The sequence below is a fragment of the Melopsittacus undulatus genome, chromosome 7 (genome assembly GCF_012275295.1).
Source record: "Melopsittacus undulatus isolate bMelUnd1 chromosome 7, bMelUnd1.mat.Z, whole genome shotgun sequence".
NCBI lineage: Eukaryota > Metazoa > Chordata > Aves > Psittaciformes > Psittaculidae > Melopsittacus > Melopsittacus undulatus.
This window is the reverse complement of record NC_047533.1, coordinates 12,725,749-12,752,300: the sequence shown is the minus strand read 5'-3', so window position 1 is coordinate 12,752,300 and position 26,552 is coordinate 12,725,749. Positions and strand designations below refer to the sequence as shown.

The 26,552-nt window shown below is 34.9% G+C and overlaps 1 protein-coding gene across 2 annotated transcripts in view; it reads right to left on the bottom strand.

Annotated features, from left to right (window-relative positions):
- The window catches only part of JAKMIP1 (janus kinase and microtubule interacting protein 1), a 77,187-nt gene that overhangs the window by 31,304 nt on the left and 19,331 nt on the right, over positions 1–26,552 (bottom strand). Inside the window, exons 3-13 of one of the 2 annotated variants that reach the window (XM_005148499.1) lie at positions 26,178–26,387; positions 25,387–25,506; positions 23,136–23,282; positions 22,372–22,512; positions 19,254–19,313; positions 13,732–13,860; positions 12,295–12,423; positions 10,645–10,728; positions 7,016–7,078; positions 5,700–5,798; positions 2,659–2,760 (exon numbers count right to left, since the gene is read on the bottom strand). In XM_005148499.1, coding sequence (XP_005148556.1) covers positions 2,659–2,760; positions 5,700–5,798; positions 7,016–7,078; positions 10,645–10,728; positions 12,295–12,423; positions 13,732–13,860; positions 19,254–19,313; positions 22,372–22,512; positions 23,136–23,282; positions 25,387–25,506; positions 26,178–26,387 — 1,284 coding nt within the window. Of the gene's footprint in view, positions 1–2,658; positions 2,761–5,424; positions 5,799–7,015; positions 7,079–10,644; positions 10,729–12,294; positions 12,424–13,731; positions 13,861–19,253; positions 19,314–22,371; positions 22,513–23,135; positions 23,283–25,386; positions 25,507–26,177; positions 26,388–26,552 lie in introns of those variants that run through there. The other variant, XM_013128898.2, reaches the window with a different exon arrangement.

Below are 26,552 nucleotides of genomic sequence, written 5' to 3'. Positions count from 1 at the left end.
TTCCTGAACTAGCCCAAGTATAGTCCATAACTTAACATGGACCAGAAATCATTCTCAATGACAGTTTGCATGCGGCTGTGCTACTTGAAGGTATTAAAGCTTGAGAGCAGGGGCAAAGACCAGTTCATGTTAGTCCAAATGCTTAAAACATATGTATAAATCAAGACAGCCCTGTTAAAAGCTGACATCCTTCTACTCATAATCAGTATTTCTTAGAAGAGGCCGGCATTTCACAGGGCTGTGTCTTGGCTCACTAACTTCATGACTTGCAGTATGCAACGTGCTGGTTGGCCCCTATGTGTTGTACAACTGTATTTTGTCAATAGTCAGGATTATCAAACTTTAAAATTTTGTAAAACTAAATTAGCTATGCTTGCAAATTACACAGCTACACCAGAATATACTTGCTCATGATTCTTTACCCAACAGACTCCACAGAGAAAGGCTTAACAAGGAATGGAAGATTTCCTGAAGATCAGACACAGATGTAGGAGAGAATCTACAAATTATTCCATCTTGGCTCAAAAAAAAAAAGAAATAGTGTTGTGTCTACATTTGTCTATCCTGAGAAGTCTGTCCTATTCTTCTCTGTCTCTCCAAAAACTTCAGCAGTGTCTCCAAATGTTACATTAACTATTAAACAGTGCACATCACTAATTTTAGAATGGTGCACAGCTTAATACACACTTGTGTTTGGATTGGTATCAAAAGCAAAACTACTGATTATGATCAGCATTGACAATGTTGAATGGAAACTTCCTTAACTACCTATTATACTGGTGAAGAGTGGAATTCAGTAATACATACAAGTTCCTGCACCTATTGAGCCAGAACTTGGAGTATTGTGTGCAGTTCTGGTGTCCTCAACATAAAAAGGACATGTAACTGTTAGAACAAGTCCAAAGGAGGACCATGAGGATGATCAGGGGACTGGAGCACCTCCCATATGAAAACAGGCTGAGAAAGTTGGGTCTGTTCAGCCTGGAGAAGAGAAGGCTGAGTGGAGACCTCATAGCAGCCTTCAAGTATCTGAAGGGGGCCTACAGGGATGCTGGGGAGGGACTATTCATTAGGGACTGTAGTGATAGGACAAGGGGCAATGGGTTAAAACTTAAACAGGGGAGGTTTAGACTGGATATAAGGAAAAAATTCTTTACTGTTAGGGTGGTGAGGTGCTGGAATGGGTTGCCCAAGGAGGTAGTGAATGCTCCATCCCTGGCAGTGTTCAGGACCAGGTTGGATGAAGCCTTGGGTGATATGGTTTAGTGTGAGGTGTTCCTGCCCATGGCAGGGGAGTTGGAACTAGATGATCTTGAGGTCCTTTCCAATCCTAACTATTCTATGATTCTATAAGTACTGATTCTATTTCATTTATTTCCATGATGAAGGAAATAAGAGGATTTGGAAACCAAATCAGATTTTGCATCATTTCAGAATCAAATTTGCTACTGATAGCTAACAATTTGAAAAGGCACTGAAAACAAAGTCAACAATTTCAGTATGCCCATATTAAATGACTGCCCCAGCTCACAGGTAAGTGAGCTGAAAGGCAGATTGAAAAAAAAAAAAAAACACCTCTGTTTAAGAATGAAACAAACAAGAATGGGAAAAAAAGTACAAATTCTAGATCCTGGTAAGCTGTACCAGCCACAGCCAGCACGCAAACTAGAATAACAGATACACTAAAAAGCAGGTAATGTATTCCATGGAGGCTGTATTTGAAATGTAATAAGTTAACTGATGACTCAGTGGCGTTTGGGCAAAGACTACCCAATGAAACCTGTAGGTAAGAATCAAGTTTTTACTTTTTTTTTTTTTTGATTACTCAGCTAGCTCGCAGTATGCAGCCTACAATATATTTTTAGTATTGTGCTTATTGAGGCACTGAAGAGAAACAAGCCTTCTATAAGAGGACTTATAAATACAAGTAAGTGCCATGTAGTGTAAGACAGAGATATTCTGCTTTATTTACTTGTAAGGAAGCTACCTTGGACTGTTGCACAACCCTGATAGCAAAGAAAGCCTGAATTCAGTCTTAAGTGAACCAGCATACAAATCAATTTGTATAGCTAACCTATTTAAGGGAGAACATATGTGAAAAGAGTAACTCTTGCTTCCTTGTAGCAGAAGCAAACCAAGTGAGGTTGGCTTGTTCTAAAATGATAGACTCTCACCTATTTGAATGAGTTTTGGCTCACACACCTCTTGCTACAAGGCCCTGGCCTAGGCAAGTAAGCATATTAATTCAACAAAGCAAGTGCACAGGTTCTTTGCTCAATTTGGTCTAAAATAATAAAAGAATGCCACATTTCTGACCTTAGATAAAAACATTTAATATCAAGAAAAAATTACTGTAGCAAGCCTGACAATGAATCCTATCAGCATCCACATTGTTCTTTGTAATGATTTTATAGCAGTATCCTAGACTAAATGTAAATTATCTTGACAGGCCAGCCTTCATTTTTGCTAATGAATTCCTGACAGACTACCAGACCATATTCTTATGAAACTATATCCCCAGTCAAAAATATCTTTCCTTACTATATTTATTTTTTTTCAGTTTTTCTTTGCAAAGAGCAAACCATTTGTTTGGATATTGAGTTAGTCATTCTGAAAACATTCTTAGCTATCCAACTGTTACTAATGTTCTACATATACCTTTATTCCTTCTTGCTGACAGAACAGTTGAAGAGCACTTCCATTGTTTTCAGGGAAGGTGGTTATTTGAAGATTAAATGCTGGCGACCTTCGTTCTCTCTCCTGAGGAAAGATTTTGTTTAAAAATAACACGTGTGATTATATGTAAATGTTTATTTCCCACATCTACAAAACATGCTTACAAATGAAGTTTCCTATTAATATTCCAAATACATGGTATGTCCTCTTACTTTCCTTTTACCATATTTGAAGAGTTTTGGCTTTAACTAAGCACGAAACCAGAATTATCTTCCAACTAATTTTGTGCACACACACTTTCTGCAAGTTTAACCAAACTTTGCAGAAAGAAACTTGTGCAAAGGAATTTTTGCATGCTGGCCAAATACTGACTGGAGTCCTAAAATGCTCTGCAGTCATTTATGTTGATTATAATCTTATTTAACTACTGCTGTCTTTCATGGAACAAAAAACAGCTTAGAAAGAAGAAACTGCAGGCAAAAAAAATTAAACTCAATCATAAAATAGTAGAATCACTGAAGATTTTCTCTGTGAAATAAAGCCTTGTATCTGCTCCCTGTTTATTCTTCAGTTAAGCTTTCTATTAGAGCATGTAAAAACCCCAGTCCTACTCACTGTGTAACACAGGACATTGGAATACTCTGAAAAGCAGCACTAATCTACACTGATTCTTTGGGCCACAACTAAAAAATATAAACACCCGTTTATCTAAAACCATAGTATCGCTGAAACTCATCCAGCCCATCTACTTGATTTTTGTGCATTTCTTCAAAATACCAACCTATTATTTTTTCAGAAGACAGAAATACAGTAAACTGACACATAGGCAGTTTTACTTAAATGTAAATGTGCTTGTGAAAATAACTGGATTGAAGGCTCTGGGCAACCAAGGTACTGGGTCTTACTCTCATTTCTCTGTATCCATGGGAACCTGAGTGAGGAAAGTCAGATTTCCTCTCCATATTACATGGAGAGGGTCTGGCAACAAGTTTCTGACAGTACAATGAGAGAGTTCTACTGCAAATATTTGAGTTCCTATGACCATCCATGCAGGTGCTTTAATTGTTATGGTAAGTGGGCTGAATTCATTCACTGAAGCAAACTACCAAGCATGGCATGTCTTGATCATTAACTGGCTTAAACCTAACTCAAACTACAATAGAGAAAAAAAATATATATATTTCTGTACTCTATACGTTCCCCGAACCCCATAAGCTCTGTTTTAATTAATAGTTTTGCAACCCAAACCCAGAAACTTAGTTCTGATTTCTATTCATTTACCATTTTAGTTTTTTTTAGAAAAAGATAATTAGTTGCTATTGCATTAAACTCACCTGAATTTTCTTGCATTAACTGATGAAGCAAAATGGTTGCTTTTTACTGTAGCCTAATTCTCATCTGAAATAATTGAATTACTCTCAAAAAAGTTCCTGTCCTGACTACCACAAGCAGTCATTATTTCAGTCAAGCACTCACATTGTCAGTCTACATGCTTGACCACTAAGGGGGAAAAAAAAAAAGAAATCTTTTCTTGCAATCACAGAAAAATGCTACCATTGTTATTCTGTGAAACACTTGGCACATGGCAAAACTCTGCACCTCACACTGAGCTGGTTATCATGCGATTCTTCCATGTGAAAAATACATTAATGAAGGATGTGTTGAAGCACTTTATTTCCTTTTCTTAAGAAAATCTTTTGGATTGTTTTACTTTTAAGAGCACTTACACTTTAGGAAGCAGTTTCTAGTGTAACAACTGCCAATTCACATGCTAAACATTCAGTGTTTTACTTTATAATTGCTTAATAAAATATAAAAATCTGTATTAGAAAGCATGCTACTTTACCTGAACACCTACTGAAATTCTTATAACCTACATTCATAGTTTTGAATATAATGGGTTATAACATCAAAATATATGGTTGATAAATGATTAAAGAAAGAATAAGAAATGTCAAAGACAAAGGAAGAATGTCCGCATAACAGGAAGAGAAGACATTTTCATCTTTATCAGAGAAGTTATGCATGCCAAGATTTTGGGTAAAACGTGCTGTGTGATGAAAATTATGGAGAAGTGACAATGACAGTTTTCTTGGAGAGTTTATTCTAAATGGTGTTAGGAATGCTGATGATCTTTGAAACTGAACAATGTGTGATCAGGCAAGACAACCATGTGACATCTGTGCATCACACACAACTGGTTTAGTGTTATTAAATTCGACATGGGCCCCATTTATGTGCTTTCCACTCTAATCACAGGCTGCGTGTGTTCAAATTGTTATTAACATATAATTTTGCTGCTATTTCATTTATGCATAGTATCAAATTTGTTTGCTATGAGCAATATACTACTTTTAGGTACAGAAGTTGTACTTGTGCTTCACCATCTTGATGTTTTCAGAGGGATTTTTTCTATTTTTCATTGATTAAGGCCAATGATTTCCACTCCATGATCATTTTATACCACCAGAAAATGGATTTCAGGTAAGCTGCTATCAAAATGTGTTCTTTTAAGATAATTTTGTTTCATATTAATGTTGTCAATCTTAAATCAATGTAATTAAAAGAAGTTACACATTGATGTGATGGATGTGTCAGATCTTTAGTCAGATCACTGCATGCAAGACATAAGAAGGTGTGTTAATTTAAACGATGTCAACCAAGGCTGTAGTATACATACCAAGTGATTTTACATGCAGGAAAGGAGCAGTTATGGAAATGAAACAAATAAAAAAGGCAAAATATTGCAAAACAAAATATTTTATTAGATTAAAAACAAGCTATATGCAATATATATTAGCTAAATTACATCTTTATAAACATTAGTGAGCACTCTCTCCAAAACATATTAAGGCAGTGGCATCAATTTCATTTATCCCAAGGTACAACATTTGAAAAATAGATACCTAAGTGACTTCCCTTAAACATGCACCAGACATCAGTAATCTTTACAGGAATTTCAGCTTGGGTTCAAACATAATTTCTGCTCCATTTGAGAGTTTGCAACAGAGAGAATCTCTTACTTCAAGCTCTAGCACTCTGAACTCTAACAGCTCATTCTGGTCTTTTGCATCTTGCATCTCATTCTTCAGCTGATGCTCTTCTTGTTCCATTCTGTAAATCTATGAGACAGATAACATCACAACACCCCATAAGCAATAGAAAAGATATTGTACATAGTTATAGGTCAGAGGTTTAGACAAAACTGTTAATTATTTCACTTTCTCTTTAGATGTTGGGTCGTGTCTTGGAGATAGACAAGGAACAACACAGCAGAAAGTATTTGTGAGAACTGTAAGCAGAAAATAGTCAATGTTCTCTTAGAATAGTAATCTGAAAGTAGTATGAAAAGTGATATGAATATTATATCTAAATGAATTAAGCAATACAAGGTTTCTTTTAAAATAAAATGAATGAAACTGGATTACATTAGCATTTGGGTAGACTTTCTCATTGTCTTTGCATAACTAGACATGTACTCTTTTAGACTATATGATGGAGACAATAATGGAGGAATTTTCATATTTGATTTCTGGTTTTCCAGATCTGTGACTTGGGGTACTAATAATAAGAAAATAGAAATTAAAATTTCGCTATTCCTTATGCTAACTAACAGCTTTAGTATACTGTCTAACTTAACTGGGTGATATTTTTATTTGTATGAAACTCAATAGAAGTGTAACATCTGGCATAATGTACTATGATGTTTATAATACCATGTATGTGTCCAAATAAATTAACTCCAGCTGTAGCTATTTTATTCATGAATTTTTATTTGGTTATCTTATTCCTATCAATATTTAGCTACTAATTAACAAAAATAGTTCTTTGGCTTCCTGAGTACTAGCTAATTTTCCCACCAATATCAGTTAAGAACAATGCTCAGCTCTGAGTATTTCAGATTGGAAATGACACCATAGCCTTACATTTATCAGTATTATTTACTGTGTGTAAAAACTGTAAAAAAGAAAGAAAGCTGAAGGAAGCAGGCAGTTTTATTAGTAACCAGGACAATAATAGTCTTTGTGTAATTCTTTGGCAAAAGAGAAGTTTCCACACTGTATTTTGTTGGACACTAGAAACATCAGGCAGCTTGGGTTCTCCTGTTGGCTATGCAACATGTAATCCACAATAAGGAGCAGCTTCCATTTCCAAAGACTACAAAAGCATATCAGTATTTTAATCAGAGACTCTTATCTGAATGTCTGCTTCTAGAAAGAAATAATGGGACTAATTTTCATGTTGATATTCCAGTACTTAATACATTCATTTCCTTTCACCATTCTATTTATGATGAAGGGCAACGATAATGAAAATATTCCATATTCTGCACACATACCTTCTCTAGCAACTCCTGATTTGTTCTGATTAACAGCTGCTTTTCTTCTACCCATTTTGAATCCTATGAAGAGGATTAAAAAGATTACAATATATTTTGTAAAATAAGATGAGTGAATGATTACAATAATTAGAAGATTTGAGACATCATTGTACATTCAAGTAAAAAATAGTCACATATCAAAAAATAAAGTTATCGTAAATGTTTCAAGAATAAATAGCATTTGAAACTACAGAGAACACAAAAGTTCCTTTCTTTTCCTGAAGCTGACTCTCTTGTTTCTTAATATGTTCCAGCTAAGAATATACTTTAAAATTTTTACATATAACATTTGTGTGTGATCACAGTTATATGATATTTTATGTCATTTAAAAGATTTTATTTACTTAGCTTAACTCAAAGCTATTTCTTTTCACTGAAAAGAGCTGGTGACTTTCTTGCAAAATCATCCCAATTTGAGTGGTGTAATATAAATCCCAATGGAGAACAGAAAGAAAACAGCTTAACTACCCCAAATGACTGAGAACAGGCTTCAGCAGTATGCTGCTATTTGTCTCCTGTTAAAAGTGTGAGAATCAGGCTAATATACAGTGTTTGTGATAAGGAATTCAAGGGTATGGAGGAATAGAAGTGATATAATATATCTAATATATTCTATCACCATTTGAAAATTCAATTTCCAGCTGAATACTTGTTCCAAATTTCATTTTAGGTTTTTTCATTGCATCAAAAACCTCTCATCAAATATCCCTTTAAAGACTCAAACTACAAAAACTCAATGCCAGCCATAGCTCGCCATTCATATTTAGTGGATTGTAACAGGCAAATTCACTCTGTTCTCCCTGTAAAGTATTTACATAACCTAGTTTATACTATTCTAGTAAGTTTAATTCAACAAGATCCAATACTCAATATGCCATACTAACTAGATCAAATCATTTTCTAAATAAAGAAGAGAATTTAAAATCTAAATATCCCCACATTATGATATAATCTTTACTTCTATTATCATTTTTTTGAAAAAACTTTAAATTAGTTTTTCTACCTAATGTCCACTACAATTTCATATTCTATTGTTCTTTTTCCTTTTTCCACACATACATATAAAAATGCACAAGTGCATTTTAAATTTCAAGCAGTAAACAAGCTTTTCAAGGTTATAATGTTGCAAGTATCATACTGAGAATAATATACCAAAATGAGTACTAAAAAGGCATTACATTTGTCAAGAATTCCTGAAACAAATGAGAGAAATGTTGAAAATAAAATCCAATGTCTAGTTTAACACTGAACTAGCATTTTACTAAGAGATCAAGGAGTCAACAAAGAGTTGCATGTAGAGTTAAGGTTAATATCCCAATGCATGCATATAGGAAAATGCATGTACAACAGTTACATTCAACTACTCCAGTTTGCATAAGCAGAAAAAATAGATTACTTTGCCTTGTTGATTGTTAACGTTTGTGTCTTTCTTGAGGTTCAACTCTACTTTCTGAGAAAATATTAACTCTAGTGGGATTGTATTTATATACACACCAGGTCACTGAGAGAGTTGGGCATTAATAAAAAAAAAAACCCATCTGAAACATTACACCAATATTTTGAGATTTATTACTTATATATACCATTTATATTACTATTCATATTTTATAAGAATTTATTCCCTTTATCCATGCACCTCAAGGTACCCTGCAGAAATGGATTATTAGTCTTACTTATATCCAGGGGAATTCTGACAGATCAAGCTGATGGAAAATTAACAAGAGCCATTGGTACTTACTTTGAAATGACACAAATTGTTATAAGCTAAGCTTCAAAGAAATTTTTAACAATGAGATTCTAGTCTCTTGCTCTGAATTTTATTTCACGAAAACTGCGAAGGTCTTTGCTGCTTCTGTTTCCTAAAGCTAAAGCTGTAAAGCCAGACTAAAAATACCTGGAATAATACACTAGGATCTTTTGATTCATTGTTTTTTTTTTTCTAAAGCACTCTAGAGACTGGTTTCCTGAATTAACATTTCACAAGTGTTATTAAAACATGACAAAGTGATAATAATAAAAAAAAATAAAATCACATAGTGCACAGTCAGTTTATCATCACAACCATTTATTCTGTGGAATGTAGATACTAACAGATCAGGAGAACCAAGCAGGTGCTAGAATTCCCAGGAAGTCACTTTGACCACTTCTGTGGAAAGCTAAGGCTAAGCATAGAAACTAACTCACTAGAGACAATATCATATTGCTCCTTACTCACGTCCCTGTTGGCGAACTCAGGATTATTAAGAGATATAAGGTTGAAAATGTCATTATGAATCTCATGAAGTAATAACTAATCTAATTCTAATTTCCAGGCATCTCTTTTTGACATGCCATTCCAAAAGCAAAATCATAGAAGTAATTTCTGACACGGGTATCCATGTACACTTATTTACATACACAGTACTTACATTTTACACTGTAATAGTCAACTACTAATGTCTTCAATTACACCTTTATCCTTAACACACTAAAATGTCAGCAGTAGATACTCAAGAGGTCTTCAGTTTCATTTATTCCTCCAAAAGCTCAGTGAGCCATCACTTTTCAAACTGATAACATATTCTCTAATTTTAGTAATATTTTATTTACATGGAATTTACTAAAAAAATTGCAGTTTGTGTGGAAGCTAGCAGAAACAATTTTTACCCTTAATTTGCATATAACCTTTGCATTTGTATAGAAACTCATAGAATTATTTTCTTACAAAGAATAAATCATTAAAATGGTAATACTAGTAACTTGGCATCATTTGTAGGTGGTTTTTATTCAATGTTACAGGATCATCAGTGTTTGAAAAGTATACCTAGAGATAGCTATATAATATTTTATTTCCCTAAACTACTTGCAATGTTAAAATTGTTATCTCAAACTATAAAACATCATGTCCCCAGTTTTTGTGGTGCATTCTAGCAGTTATGCAATTGAACACCTTTTAAATGCATTCTCATAACTCTTAGTCAGCCTTCCTGAAGTTCCTAGACATTATTAAATATGCATCAGTAGCCACATCTTCATTGAATATTTACAATATATACCAAAGCATAAGGCTTAATTTTGCTCTGTGTGATGGGATGGGAATTTGAAAGAAGTTGGGCCCTCCAACAATATATGCCCTGGAGAGTAACAACACAAGTGGATTCCAGTAATCAGACAAACTCAGTAGTTCACTTCTCTCTTGAGGCATGTGTGGATGTAATTTGGTTTTTGAGTATTTGTATGCTTCACACCAAAAATATTCTCCAGTACAAATACAGACTATTTATTTTATTGGAAGCTCTAGTGAATATAAACAAAACAAAACAGGAGAAAGGCCTTCATCAAATGACAGTGGGAACAGAATTGACGATACACGCACACACAGCTATTTTGATGTTATGCTTTGGTGTATTCTGTGCCAGAAAATGAATCTTTAATAGCATTTTCATAATCTAGATATTACTTTCCTTTATTTAAATAATAGATTGCTGGAGTAGCAATTAAGCTGCATCAGTCACACCAGCAGACCAGCAAGCAATGAAGATGGCAAGGGCACCACTGCATGCAAGGGAGAAAATGATGTGGTAGAGGACATTAAGAGGTGCTTTTACCTGCCCTTTCTCAATTAGAGCTTTCTCCAAGTCCTCAATTTTTGCCTGACACCTGAGAAGATCAGCTTGCAGTTGTTCACGAGTCTGGGGGAGGAAAAACATCAAAAAGTGTGTTTATATGCATGCACATCCAGGAAGGCAGGTAGATTTATTTACACATAGGATCAAAGATACTTTCTTCCCATTTATGGACTGTCCAGACACCTTTTAATGCTTTTCACAGAATAGTTTGTGTTGAAAGAAATCATCAAAGGTTATCTGGTCAAAACTCCTTGCAATGGGGTTTCTTTCTAATGCAGCCCAGGAGGCTGTTGCCCTTCTTTGCTCCAAGGCTACATTGACAACTTATGTTCAACTTGGTGTCCACAAGGATTCCCCCATGTCCTTCTGTGCAAAACTGCTTGCCAGCAAGACAGACCCAAGTCTGTACTGGTGCATGGAGTTATTCTTCCCCGTTGGCAGGGCTTTTTCTTCCTTTTGTTGAATTTAATGGGATTCCTCTTCATACAGTTCTGCAGGCAATTGAATGATCCCCTCTGAATGGCAGCACAACCTCCCATAATTGCCACAACCCTTCAAAAACAATTGAGAGTGTCCTAGCAATGACATCAGCCGACTCTTTCAGTATATATATATATGTATATATATATACAGGTTCAAGCTCTACTTGATACAGAATGAAGGTCACGAGGTGAAGATTATGAAGTTTTGAGCCCTATGCCTATTACTTGCCCATTTGGATGTTATGTGTTCTTTGGTCATCAATCGCAACTGTCATTCAAGTAGAGGGTGACTTATAAATATGCTACTTTTCTACATGGCACTACCTGCAAAGAGCTGGGATAAAGTAGAAGAAATCTTGCCTCTAGTTAGTTCAGCTCTTTTTTGATGCCACTGCTGTTCAGTGAACAGATCTGGGGACTGAGTCAGAGCTCATCAATTCATTATGAAGCAATTTTCTCCTCCCCCGTTCGGAAAGAACAGAATGGAAAAAGTGAGCATGACTTCCACTCACTGCATCTCTGCACTAAATGCTTATACAATGGTAGCAGATGGGTAAATGAAAACAGAATACATACTTTCTCACATCTAAAATACCTATAGTACAGAGATTGCTGTGAGGATAAAAAACATTTGTCAGAGAGAGAAAATGATCACACATGCTGACTTGATATGAACTAGAGTTAGCTATGTACTTTTTAATGGAAGAATACTCTCAAACTGGGATTTTGAAAATAAATTATGATTTCATACATTTGACAAAATGCTTAAAGAAAAACCTCCTTTATCAGATTTAATATATCATAAAAGTACCCAAGTACTTATAACAACCTATTCCCCAATTCATTTAAAATCCTTCATGTTCTATCCAAATTGCAGGTTCAATTGGGATAGCATTCTCAATAACACTGTCTTACTACTAAAATCTTTAATATATTATGCATGCTAGAATAAAGTACAACAATATCTTTGTTCTGACTGAACATGAATCAAACGAATCAAAATTGTCACCTTCGTGATATCCGCTACTCCTCAAAAACATTGTGTTTTGCATTTCACTGACCTGCAAAGATCTCTCTTGCTATTTGAAGTGTTTGTCAGATCTTTCAGTGATTTCAGAGTTAAAAGAAATTTCAGGTTGAAAATTACCCTTGCTTCTCTCTCTGCATCTAGGGTTCCACCAACTTGTTCCTGAAGCAATGCATATGCTCTTTGCAAAGCTTGGTATTCTCTTGTTAGCTGGCAGAATCTTAGTTCAGCTTCTTCTTTAGGTGTGGTCTTAATGAATAGGGGGGAAAATATAGTGTTATATAAATATATGTGATAACAGGTTTGCTTATATAAACACAAACACAATAAGTAACACAACTTACACTGAGTCTCGAAGTAAAGGTTTAAAGAACTTAATTGGAAATGGAACAAAGGTTGATTTGAGTATGATGCAGATATGCACAAATCAGTAACTGTACCTATCTTAAAATTTCTGGATAGGGTAAGCAGCAATGTATAGAAATGGGAAGAAACTGACTGGGGAAAAATGAGCAGGAATAGTTTTAGCCACCACTGGCTTCAGCAACTCCAGAGCCACAGGAGCTTCAGAGGTGTTTGTTCTATTTACCATACAGTCCGTCACTCCCTCCTTACTCTTTTTTCTCTATAGTCCCAGGGTATTTTGCCAGCACAAGCAAACTAATACAGAAACTATTTAAATTATTTCAAAAGCCATAAGGTTGTTTTTTTAAATTCCCACACCCCCTCTCTCTCTTTTTTTTTTTTTGGAAGCATGAAGTATTTTTAATGTTTTAATTTTCTTTAAATTTTGAGCAACTGACATAAACATTTTCAAAGTCTTTCTTATAATGCTGAGAACAAGAAATGTCCTTCCCTTTAATTAATTCTTGCTCCAGGAACTCAAGCTCCAAGGAAAAGAGATTACAATATTATCAGATACTAAACCTAGGAAAATAGGAAGCTTCTTGTGACTGAGGAGTATTAGGCACACGTTAGTGAACAGGAAAGAAAGATGAAAAAGAGCATCACCTAATTCATGCTTTGTCCTCAGCCCTGTAATCTTTTAAAGTAGGCCAGCTGCACTGTATATCACAGAGCAGAGACAAAACATGTCAGTGTGTATTTACTACCTATGATCATTTAAGCCTTAACGAATTCAAAAGCCTCTCTGAGTATTGTAAGTAAAGGAAGAAAATCCTGGTTGTATCAAAACAGTCAAATAAATTATAAGGTTCAAAGGCAAACTATTGTCTAGTAACACTGACTTTTGGCAAAGCAACGTGCCTATTAATTTTCTTTTGACTATTAAGAAAGGGTTTGAGAAAAATAATATTATTTTTCAGACCACCATCTGCCAAATCTGTCAGGCAGAATATTATCTTATTAATGGTATTGCAATGACTGTGTACATGTTACTGGACTTGAAATAAAACAAAGCAATTCTCTGCCAAACCTTTCATAGTTCCTGCGGAAGAATAGCTAAAAAAAAAAACAAAAACAAAACAAACAACCAAATGCTTGCATTTATACTACTTGTCTATTTTTACAGGACTTAAGAACAAATCTACTACTTACATCTTCCAAATCTTCTTCTGGTGTTGCTGGTGTCCTGTCGGTTTTATCTGTGTTATATGAAGTTACAGATGATGTTTCTGAATCAAGAGATTCTTCATCAAATCCAAAAAATGTCTCCACAACATGCCTCTGAAAAGTTAGTTTTTCTTAGTTACTAGCAAAAGAGCTGGAAAATCCCCATGACCCAGTAAGCAGTAGCCATGATCTTCTCTGGCCATTATTTTAGTATTTAGGAATAAAAAAGGTTACAATAAACCCTTGTTCTATGATTAAATGAGCTACTTATTCAGTATCATCTGTTTAAGAACCTCCAAGGACTGAAGTGCACATAGCAGTGGGTAATTTCCAGTAAAATAATGTTCTAGCAAAAGTATGAAAGTTAATTATCAAAATAATACCAATCTTGCAAGAGTCATAGTAGAGGAATGCAACATCTTTTCAGAAGAAAGTAACCCAGCACGATGTAACACATCAGATGTGGAACCAAAAGGGAAAAATATTCTGAAGAACAATGTGGAACAAATATCATCAGTCACACTTATTTCAAAAACTAAACCAGATTAATTTGTAATACTCTTTTTGCAAATCCCTATTTCAAAGTGTAAACTGTTGGTTTCCATTTATTTTTTCAATACCATTATTCTGATTTTTTCAAAAGGTTGCTCCAATATTATGACCAACAAAAAAAAAACCAAAACAAAAACCAACAAGTCTATGCTTGGACAAAACCACTATTTCAATACAGATATTAAAAATGTTACAAAATGTAATCAATTAAATACATGCTTACAGAAAACTAGAGAAAATGAGTAGCCAATGGATATGGATAGCACAATATTCATTGTGAAAAATACATTTCATATAAAACATCACAACTGCAATAATTCTTTCATCATTTTGAGACTTCTTTCTATCTGTTTCCTAACAGATGCTCCGAAATCAGTAAATTTCCACAGAGAACACTGTTAAAAAATATAAAATTGCATAAACATGCAACTAGAAAATTTTTTTCCAGTACTTCTCCTTCCAAAATAACAGAAGTTAACTGATATTAATCAATAGAAAGCCAACCATGTTATTAGACCATAGAAGTGTTCTAATAACCCAGCACAAATTCAAAGAAGCAGGAAAATTAAGGAAATACAAAGAAAAAAGTGTCTATCCATCACTATTTTTGGTACTGCCTTGGTTTTGAATCCCAGATCCTGATGTCTCAGGGTTTGGTTTGGGTTCTTTAGATATAAACTACAGTTTGTATATGAGAAAAAAAATAGCCCTATTCATTAAAAAGACTAAATGATAAAAGACATTATCAGTTATTATTAATTCAGGACATCAGGCTGCTTCTCAGTAGGCAAACTGACAGAGTAGAATTGTGAGCTATCAATTTCATTCAGGATACTGAAAGGTTTTATTTTATCCATAATGCTCCACAATGAATTCCAAATATTTACCTTTCCCTGCAGTTTTCTAGACATACCTAACTGCACACATTCTGCCAGTATGTCTGCAAAGTACAGCCTTCACTTTCTCATGAAGCCTCATAATGCTTAATATTTTCTTTTGGCTCAGCACAGCTCTTATCAACAGCTGAAACACTCTACCTTGATTTAAGTGGTACCATAAAGTCAAAACAAAATGATCCAAGTTATAGCACTAAAACCCTGTAAAAACACATTATTCTTCTCTCATTTGCCTAGGAAGCACTGTGATCTTTTTACCATGTACAATACTTACTGAATTTTTTTATCTATACACTATTTTAATTCCAACTTTTATTTAAAATTTAAACATCCTCAGTAAACAAAGATTCTTTTATATTGATTTGTACATCTCTTGTTTCTGATTTATAACTTCCTGAGAAAATAGTCATGTAAATTGCTCAAGAATTCTGATTTAAATTTTAACACTGACTACTGCCATGCTTTTAATAGCAAGTATTTTGCGTGTGGCTTTCTATCAATGTTTTTACATACTTTTGAAGCAAATTTATGCATTAATTTATAGCTTCTACAGAAGTATGTTCGGTAAACTTTGAAGTTTAGAATGTTATAAATCAATAGTGACTCACAGACTATATTATATGTAAATTTCAGTACACACCTGTGTTTTTAATGGTTTGGATTAGATATATTTACATATAAATAATCTGATTTCTCTGTTGCTAAAGTAGTTTCCCTTTACATTTAAATATCTCATTTCCAAGTACTTGATCTTACATGATGACAATGACCCAAGATTAATTTCCTGGTGAGCTAAATCAGCAACTTCTTACCTTCATGCTTATATGTCATTTCTTGGCAGCCAGAAAAATACAGGCACACCAAAACACAGAGGCAGATAAAAAAAGAAAAATACAAAACAAGAAGTATGAACTCCATCACAGCAACTTGCAGGCTTTCTACTGTCACCAACACAGTTTATCTGTTGAAGTTTAAGTAAAGAAATGAATCCATAGTCCTGCAGTTTCCAAACAAACCAGACAATTATGTCTTCTTTTCATATGCGTGACTCCATCAATCATGAAATCATTTTGACTCCATTCTGTATGTAAAAAATAGACAAACGCCCCAAAATACTGTTTCTGGAGTTTCTTAGTTATTTCACTACTAAAATTGGTGGGGAAAAAGAAGAAAAAATAACACCAACAAACCAACATGCTTTAAACAGCAGAAGAAGATTCATTTCTGGTACATCTCTTTCCTAAGGAGTCCAATAGCATGTTAAAACAAAAAGCCCAACAAAACCCACAACAATAAAACTACAACACCGGCAGACAAAACCTCAAAAAAACCCCACTAACCTAGAGTATCTGTCTATAGAGAGTCAGTATACTGCTCTATACACTCTGCTACCACAGAGGCCCTTCCCACTGTACTGCTCCTTTCTCCAGGGAACCCAAGCTGGTTGCCAGCGCTGTGTTATGGACTTCTGTGCCTCTTGGTGATTAAAAGAGTGCTCAGTCATAGTTGCACTAGCAACAGTAACCTAGTGTACCTACAGAGCTCCAGAAATAGCATAACCATCTAATTCCAGAAACAAACAAAATTACATCCTTGGTATTTTCAAAAGCTTCTCAGCTGAACTGAATTTATTTAGACCCAAATGGACCATAAGGGCTACTGGACTGGACTGAGAAATCACTCACACAAGCTGTCTGAAGATGGAGAAAAGCATGTCATGGGTTCTGTCCCAGTTAACCGGACTCACCCTCAGGAAAACACTTGTATTAGAAAACAAACACAGACACTGTCCCTTCAGAGTACCTCAAAACTTAAAGAAGCAGGAGTGTAAAAGTACCCGTTTAGAAGAAGATGCAGCAGGAGGCGAGTGTAGGTCTTTACCTTGTACAACAAGTTTCTGTTTATTAGAACAAAATAGGAACCTTTCCATACATTCTAGTCTGAGCTTACCTGAACACTTCCATGAAAGCTAATTCTCATCACTTACTTCCTTTATCCCTTTGTCAAGGGAAGAGGACACAGCTGGAAATAGATCCAGCTCCAGCAGCCAAACCTGGTAATTTGCCTTACTTGATTAAACGAATTCTACGTTTTTTATTCAGATTCCTGAGATAGGTTGTTAAAACAGAAAGGCTGAAGATGATACAATCCAAACAGCCCATTTGGATAAGTAGCCCATTCTACATAGATTGTTTAAATTAAAAAAAACTGCTGGAAAACTGTAGGAAATACAGCTTCCTTTGAGATTTGACCCTCACATAACCACACAGGTGGCATGGAAGGAAACCAGCCTGTATGCCAGGACTGGGTTTTTAGAAGCTAACATCAATAAATGTTTAAAATGAAAGTCAACACTGCATATTCATGTGGATAATATACAGGTTTATACAATGGCAGGTAATAGGACACTAATAAATATATTATTGATTACTTCTTTCCTGAAAGGCAATGGAATAAGTAGTGAGAGATATGTCAATTTATTCTTTCTGGTGTATCTATCATCATAAATAAGAAGCAAAGTCCTACTAACTCTGCAGCTCATATGCACACAATTCTTGCAGTAATCTCTGCAGAAGTCCCTCAATCACAGTATTATTACCACATGAAGAATAGCACCATCACAATTTTTTTAGTGACATTGTGTACATTTTCTCCAACCTTCATGTTCAACTCTTCCTTTGGGCAATAAGGAAAATAATAAGAAACTAAAAAGGCAAGACTTTGCTCAACAGCAAAAAGGTAAAAGGAAAGGGTAAGAGTCCAGGCCAGCTGAAGTTCTACTAACAGAAAATACTTGTAAGACATAAGTGAATAGTTATGAGAGTTTTCAAGCTATTGAAATAAACATCACTAGTTACTAGCTCCTAAAAATTAAATTAACTAATTTTGTTTCATTAGGAACTTTACAGTTTAGCAAAAGATCTTAATTTAAAACTGGAAAAGGGCTAATAATCAGAGGCAATTGCAAAAATTACAGCATTAGTTCCATATATATATGTGTCCTGTTTTTAAACTTAAACCACAAACTTCCAGGTGTTTATGCATTCGAGAAAGAATGGTTCAGGGTTACTGTAAATATATTTGGCATCTGTCAGCCTTCCATTGCATATCAGAAAAATGTACACAAGATTTATTGTAACTTGGGAGTTTTTCTTTCTTCATATGTAAAAGACACATCATTATTAGCAGCAATTTGAAGCAATTACTGCTGAAACAAAGAAAGAACCCCAAAGGATAAATTTTTCAAAATACAGGTATTGCGGAATGCAAAGCAATAAAAAAGCACCACCTGAAGGTCATCAGAAATATGCTGTGCAGAACACACCGACAACAAGAACCTCTTTGCGACAACGTATCTTAAGTTACCATGTAGATGACAATCATCTCTCCAAAATTCACTTCCATTTTTTCCCTCTTACCCCATTCTCCTACCTTAACATGCTCCAGGCTGCTAACATTCAACCTCACAACAACCAAAATATTCAGCAAAATTAACTACTTTAAGCAGGTGTTACAACAAACACTAAAAGTACACTCTGAAGCAAGACTTTTGTTTCTACAAACTACAATTTGCTCTTGTACTTCACATTCTAGAACAAAATGATTGCTATGGAAAAAAATAGTTGGAATCTTCTTATTTGTATATCATATACAGAAACATCATTCAAGAACACCCCTAGCAAGAGTTAAAGCTTTCGGTTGTGATTAAGCAGTGACTTGGTATAAGTATTTTAAAGGGTATGTTTTCTTTAAAAAGGACTGAGTATTTGTCCTTTGAAATGTAGGTTGCTTACAGTCATTACATGATTTAGGCCTCAAAACACTTGAATATTTAGGCCACAGTATATTATTTAAAACAAAACCCCAAACAAGAACATTTGTGTGCAGCACAAAATTGCAGCTCCTGCAATCATCCTAAGTTACTAAGTGCTTACCAGAGAAAAGCTGAAAATTATATGAGTTTTTGTCACTAATTTAAGCAGAGCATTAATTTCAGGCAGTATTTGAAACAAGTGTTGTTCATAACAGAAATGCAAGGAAAACCAAACGTTTACTCACCTTTGGAGGCTTCAGACTTTTCCTCCTCTGTTTTTTAGATCGTAATAATCGCTCCCTTTCCTAGAAGGAAAGAGAACATTATGGTACGGGTTTCTTTCAAAACATATTTATATATATCTAACACAAAGAAATATGATTAAAATTTTTTTTAAGCCTACAGTAAAGCTAACACAAAGACAATGTCTTTAGTACTTTGAATATCACCATGTTGATATAACACCATGATGAACTGCAGCTTTATCCTTTTCACAAACAAACCTTCAGCCACGTACTTCACACATTTGATGGAAGTTGCCAAGAAAATGCTTTGTTAAATACTGGGCACAGATTTCTTGACAGTTCTTTTGACTCCTTTACCAAGCAGCTCACTATGGAAACAGAATTCACATTCTCACTCCAGTGTTCAACTACCCTGAAGAAGCAGGATTGTAGCCAAAAATGAGTCCAGTCTTAGCAATTACAGGTCATTATATCAGTTATACTCCGACATACAAGCATGCATATACAGGTATAGCATTACATGTGACTTATCCTCTAGGGCAAAAGTCTCAAATCCAAAGGCATTGTGTCAACTTGCTCTCTTTTTTTAATGCTGAGATTTTGGAACAAGATCACATTTAACTGGATCAGAACAGAAGGAGTTTATAACTGGAAAAATGCATGGATTATGAAAATTTAAATCCAAGAATACTGCCATTAATTCCAAAGGAGAAGAAGACAAGGTAAAAAATGCAAAGAAGCAAGCAAAATAGAACCCAGCAACTCAGGAGGTGGGTGATCTGTCCCCTGGCCATTTTCCTGATTCATTTCTTAGCTCTGCATCTTTCTTTGCAGCACCTCTATTTTTAAAAAAACAATAACAATTCCAAGTGCTCCTCTGGCAGTTATTACTAATTGCATGGTATTATTCTATTCAGTGCTATTTACTTTACATTCAGTTCAGAAACTGGACAAATAGGAAACTGCCAGTGGAAATCACAATACAAGAATTTATCAGCAACATTCTTGCAGGAATGAAGTTTTGGAAATATGAATTAAGAAAAGCACAACAACTTACATAGCACCTTTAATACATGTGGTTTTCAAAATACGGAAAATAATGACTGACAAGGTAGAATGGAGCAGGTATTTAAAACTGTAGAATAATAGAATATAGAATTAAGCTAAAGCTGAAAACAGACAGTGGAACTTCATACTGTTGGAGAAAAATGCTCCCTCCTCAGGTAGCTGGTTAAAGCACAATCCCTGATGTAACCTGGGTCTCCTGCCTCCCAAGTAGGTGTTCAAACAGTTGAATTTCAGTGCAGAATGAACAAACACTTCCAAAATCCCAATTTCTTCATGCTTATAATCTTGTTTGTATGAAAACCACATAATTTTCTCTCAATAATACATCAAACTATGAGAACAATAATAACTCCAATTAAAAGACACCATTTGCTGAAACACTAGCATCTTTTGCTATCATCTGACAGCTTTACTTTGAAGAACTGACCAGACCACCACTGTTGTGGAAGAACTCAAGTTGCTATGGCTTCATCAGCACCAAAGGTATCCTACAAATGACATTGTCAATCAGTTGAGACAATCCTATCGCTCAAAACCATTGCTTTTATTTCTGTATATCAGTTTGGTCCCAGCTGGAGGTAAGCAGATGACTTTTGTGTTAATCAGGTATGTGACATGTGGGTCATTCTTGATAATTATGATAAATTGATATTCTGTAGAGGTGCAGTTGGAGCCAGAAAAAATAGCTAAAATGCATCACGGAAGTGCACAGTTCCACTGCATTCATATCAAAACCAAAGCATCAGTTATTTTGTGCTGCCAACCAAAGTACTCTAATTAATTTGACTTAGTTCCACAAGTGAAATAGTATCTGTAAATAGGAAACAAAGCAAAAATGAAACCAAATTTTTTAATATTTATTTATTTTACTTTTACACTAAACACAAGTTAAAACTATTTGACCAAAATCAGGATACAATATATTTCCTCAGATTACTGGCTGAGACAGTAAAAAGAGAGTTCTTTCATATCCATTTTACACTGAAATATGTGACCTTATATCTACCATATACTGGGAATTTAGTATCATGACAGTTTGTCTGTACAGTTGTATTTGGAAGGTAAGACACAGTACTCTATGAATCAGACCCTACATCATATGAGTAACATCCTACTATGACACTGAAGAATGAACACAGAGAGCAATCTTTGGCACTGATTACAGAGATAAATCCTGGGTCAAAAATCTCAGAGGAGCTGCCAAGAATAGACACAATGTTCCAGAAAGAGCAATGCAGATTTTGCTGTCTTATCCTTTTCAATTTTCTATTTTAATTTTCAATGTTATTCCCAACCCTTTAACTTTCTGTTTAGCCAGAATGATCTCAAATTTGTTTTATCATTTTTGTAGCATTCAGTAGTGCTAGTTGAGATGCTCTGAGTCTGCCCGAGTTCTAGATGCTAGCACCAGAAGTGTGTATCATAAGTTGCATTAAATAGCACCTCCAACACAACTCTAAAGTGTCCTGATCAAAAAGTGTAAACATTTATGAGCACCATACTAAGTAGCCTTCAGAGGGTAGCAGCTGTGCAATTCTAATCTTAAACAATGCTGCCACCTTTGGCTAAATGAGCTGTGCATATTTCTCTCCATTTGTTATAAAGACAGCTTGTGCACTCAGCTCAGCTAGAGATGCTTAACTAGGTGAAATTAATGCCATCATGCATGTTCCTTTCTTTTAGGAGAACTTCTAGATCAGGGGAGTAGGGTTTGCACCAGGGTCTACATCTAACACACTTTTACTGCTGAGTTTTGGGATATGTCCTTTCCTCATGTTCCTCAGTTGTTACCAGTCATTTCTGTAAGGTGGATGGACTGACACACTTCTTTTCACAAGCAGCTTGTAACAGGTAAATACTTTCTAACACAGAGATTCACAGACATTCCAAAGAACTTCATTCACTACCTGAGAAATAACAAAACCCCTTCAAAACCAAAGAGTTATTTCTGTATCACTGCTACAAATGACGTTAAAATATTACTCTCAAATCTTTAGCTTGCCTATAGATGTGTGTGCATGCACGTGTGTATACCAGTCATGAGCATTACCACTGTGAGATCATCAATAACATGCTGCTGTTCTTTGACTTGCAGTCTAAGGAATTCAATTTCTTGTTCCTCTCGTGTGCTGCTGAGATCATTCAAAGACGTGTGCCTCTTCAGCACCGGTTGTGCAGATAACTTTTCTTTCTACAGAAAGTAAACATAAAGTGTGTACTCCACTAAAAGATAAAGCCTCTTTCAACAACAACAAAACATATTACACATTCTCCATGTCTCAGTGTTAATCAATGTAATGGTTTTGACCAAGCCAGTAACTCTGTACCATGCAGCTGTTTGTGGCTGGGGATCCATTTGCATCTTGGGTGGGACTGGGAGGAGAATCTCTTGCATAAGATATCTTAAAACAGAATCAAAGACCATAGTCTGGGACAAAATTAGCAAACAAATTACCTAAATGATCTAGCATAATAGAGACTTTGGCACAAACACTCAAATTCAGTTCTGAATTCTAATCACAAAACCAGCCTTTATTAAAGCTGATTTTTCATCATAGGCTTTAAAGGCATCCAAACAAATTTTATCCATCTATGATCCTTTAATCAGTATGAACTGATACAACACAAAGCCCATGCCATACTGAACTCAGAATATGAATATTCAGTTATATTGACTGAATCTGACAGCTATACCATCCTACTGTTGGGTCTTTGAAAGGTCTGTGTTAAAGTAAAAGGCTCTACAGCACTTATACCTCAAAGTAACTGTGTGTAGTGTGTTCTTATAACACTATGTCCGAGATGATTACTTACCAGTTCTACATTTTCTCTTGATAGATTTTTTATTTTCTCTTCCATTCTCTGGATACATTGCAGCATATCATCATTTTTTTTGCTCATCCTCTTATTTTTTTCTACCAAAGGCTTCAGCTGACTTTCTGTCTCCCGACAACGTTTCAGCTGCAAAGGGCAAAGAAACAAAGTTAGTTGTGCTTTATTTTATAGTTATAGGAAAGAAGAATATGAGTATTTTCATTTCTTTCCTCATGCATAAAGTTCAGTTCCTTTGTTAAGTGTCATCCTTGTGACCAACTAGGTTTCTATGATAGATTTTTTTCATCAATTTAGCTATCCCTTAGTAAGAGTAAATTCTTTTTCCTCTACTTTAAAAAAACCTTATTTCTAATGAGTAATTAGAGCAATGAGAAAGTCAGCCAGAGGGCACAGATTCAATCTCAGCATTCTGCTGACATTTTCAATCTGCTCAAATTTGTTCCTGTGGTTTTATGATATTAGACAATTACGTGAAGCAAATTACTGCCCTTCCTTCCACTTGTGTGTATTCAATAATTCATTCTTTTTATTTCATTAATGCTTGAGTTGCTTTGTTTGTTAAAAAAAAAACAACAAGCAAACAAAAAACCCCAAATTATCTTCCCGAATCAAAAGACTTAAATTTACTGAGTTTTAGCTGAAAATGAGAAAAAGATAATCTTTATCCTGAGATAATTTCACTGAGTGTTTAGCTTTCCATTTCATTCTAAGAAAAACTATTTTTCACAGTGCTTAATCACACAACCTTACTGATATTATTGATTTTATCTGATATCATCTCACAATATGACAAAACTTTCTCAATTTTTTTTCCAAAATATTTTTCCAAGTCAAACATCAAGAAGAACATTTGAGTTATAGACGCCTTCCATCTAGAGGGACACTGAAGATGCTGCAGTACTTAAGCATTCTTCAGGGATTTTTCATATTACTTCTGTCCACAGAAAGGATTAGAAGGCTGAATTACCTTGCCTTTATATAACACACTCTTTAAAAAAGACAAGATGATCTTGAGAGTACAGAGCAGAGAAAAGCAACTGTACCAGTAAAAGTGGGGAAAAGAAAGTCAAACAAAAAAATCCACTCACAGCACCTATGCAAAGTAAGGAAAATGATGAACTATACGCAGGCTGAAACACACACTCTTCTTACACCAAGAAATTTAAATTGTTAATAAGGTATTAATTTTTGTCATATGAAAGGGCAGTTTAGACTACACAGCTATTTGAAGAAGGAAAGTTTAAAGAAAAAGGCATGATTACATTCTCAATTCATCCCATTTTAGTCTAGCGTTGTTCAGTCAACTTCACTAATGTAGAATCAGACAAGATGTTGCACAAGAAAATTTAAAATGTTAGTTCTTCTGATAATCATTAACTGAATTAAGCCCTTTCATCATAAAGCAAAGTTTTCTTACTTCAACATGAAGAGCTACAACAAAGCAAGGAGGAGGACGTCAATGCTTCACTTATCTATAGAACTAACACATGGCAAGAGTGCCCTCCCCTTCTGCCCTCACCATACATAATAGCATTATTTTAGAATCAGATACATAAGTTGCATGATGGAAATATTTCATCTGATTAGTATGAAAAAAATCTTTTCTTCTGCCACTAGAATTAGGGCATTACAAGAGGATGGGTAAAAACTCCTGTTGTTAAAACACACCTCCCACTGCAGTCAATGAGTTTTACTGCTAACCTCAGTACAAGCAATTACATAGTTATGCAAGTTAATAAAATTCATTCTTAAAATTCCTTTCTTTTCAAGTTACTATCACTCTCCTAGGAGAATTTCCCTTACTTAAGAGATTTCCCTTGAGAAATGGCAGATTTTTTCATCAGTAACACAAGAAACCCTTTTTAACACCATGATAGCATAAGCATGTCACAAAACCAATGTCAAATTTCAAAAAGATTAACACTGTGATCTAAGTGCACAGACTATGCATGTTTTACACAACATCATCACACAGTGCCACAGGCAAGCTACCACTCCATTTGAATAAAATAACCCCAAAGTAAAGTTTTATTTTTTCTGGATTCCATCCATGGTTTATATGGCCACAAAATGAATTTCTGTAGAAATCAGTGTTATATCTCATTATAATTGATTGAGGTGAACCACAACTAATTTGTAAATTATTTATAAGACTGACTTTCCAACATTAAATCTTTTACCGTAAAGCTGCCATCCCAGTCACCATCTGTGTTATTACTAATTAATTTACCAGTTCGTTTCTTTCATCTGCTAAGAGAGTGTTTCTGTCTTCCAGCTTCCTTATTACAGCATTCAGTTCAGCGATTTTCAACTGAAATCTCCGCACATCTCGTTCATCCAAATGCTGCTCCTTTACATCAGAAACATACAGATATATAAAATTACCTTTCAAAAATATTTTATTATCCGTAATTTGACAGCATGGTTTAGCAATTAGATTGTGTAAATTTAAAATAGACTCAGTCAATGTCTGGAAAACTGACTTTAATTGACTGAAACTATCATTCTGTGGAATTGCTACATAGAATCATACATGATATATCACATTAAAAGTATCTACTTGTGCAATGTATGTAAATGTTTAACAGTCAAAAAAAGGCAGCTAGCAAAATAATTTTTCATGTGTTGCTAGTTGCTACTCACCAGATTTCTTATGATCAGCTATAATACGTCCAGAGCATATGACACAGATTAAAATCACATGGCTTGGTTTTTGAGAAGTATTACCTATTTGCCATTGGTTGAAATAATACATAAGTTATAAAATGAATAGCTAAGAAAATAATGGGTTTCTCAGCTGAAGCTCAATGTACAAAATTCTATATCCAAATACTTCATCATTCTGTGAAATTCAAGACATCCAACTTGTTTCTAAATCATCAGTGAAACAGCACAGTGCACTGCAGGGTCATTTACCATTAATTTCTCCTTCTAGTATTTTAAAAGTAACCACAAAACCAATGTGAACACACACGCAGCAATTACCCTGGGTTGAACTTCTGAAGAAAACAATTTTCTTACCAGGCTTCCCATCAGTTCAGTGATATCCCCCACTCCCGCAGGCAGCTCTCTCTTAGGACTACTGTGGTATCGTTCTGCCTCCTTCACTTGGACAAGCTGTTCATCCAAAGCTTCTTTCTGAAGGAGCAGTTTCTGAGTATGGCCTGCCTGGACACCAATATCTTTCTCCAAAGCCAGAATCACTCTGTCTTTACCTTTTATTTCATCCATCTGGAAAGAAATGAAAGAAGAAAGTTTTGTAACATCTCCAGGTGTTCACTGCATGCATACCCACAAACTTGCAAAAACAACGTTCTGTTTCTCCCAGAATAAAAAGAAAATGTATTTCCTCTGAACCCTTTTCCCCTCCCCTTATAAATGTTTCAGCCTTCACTT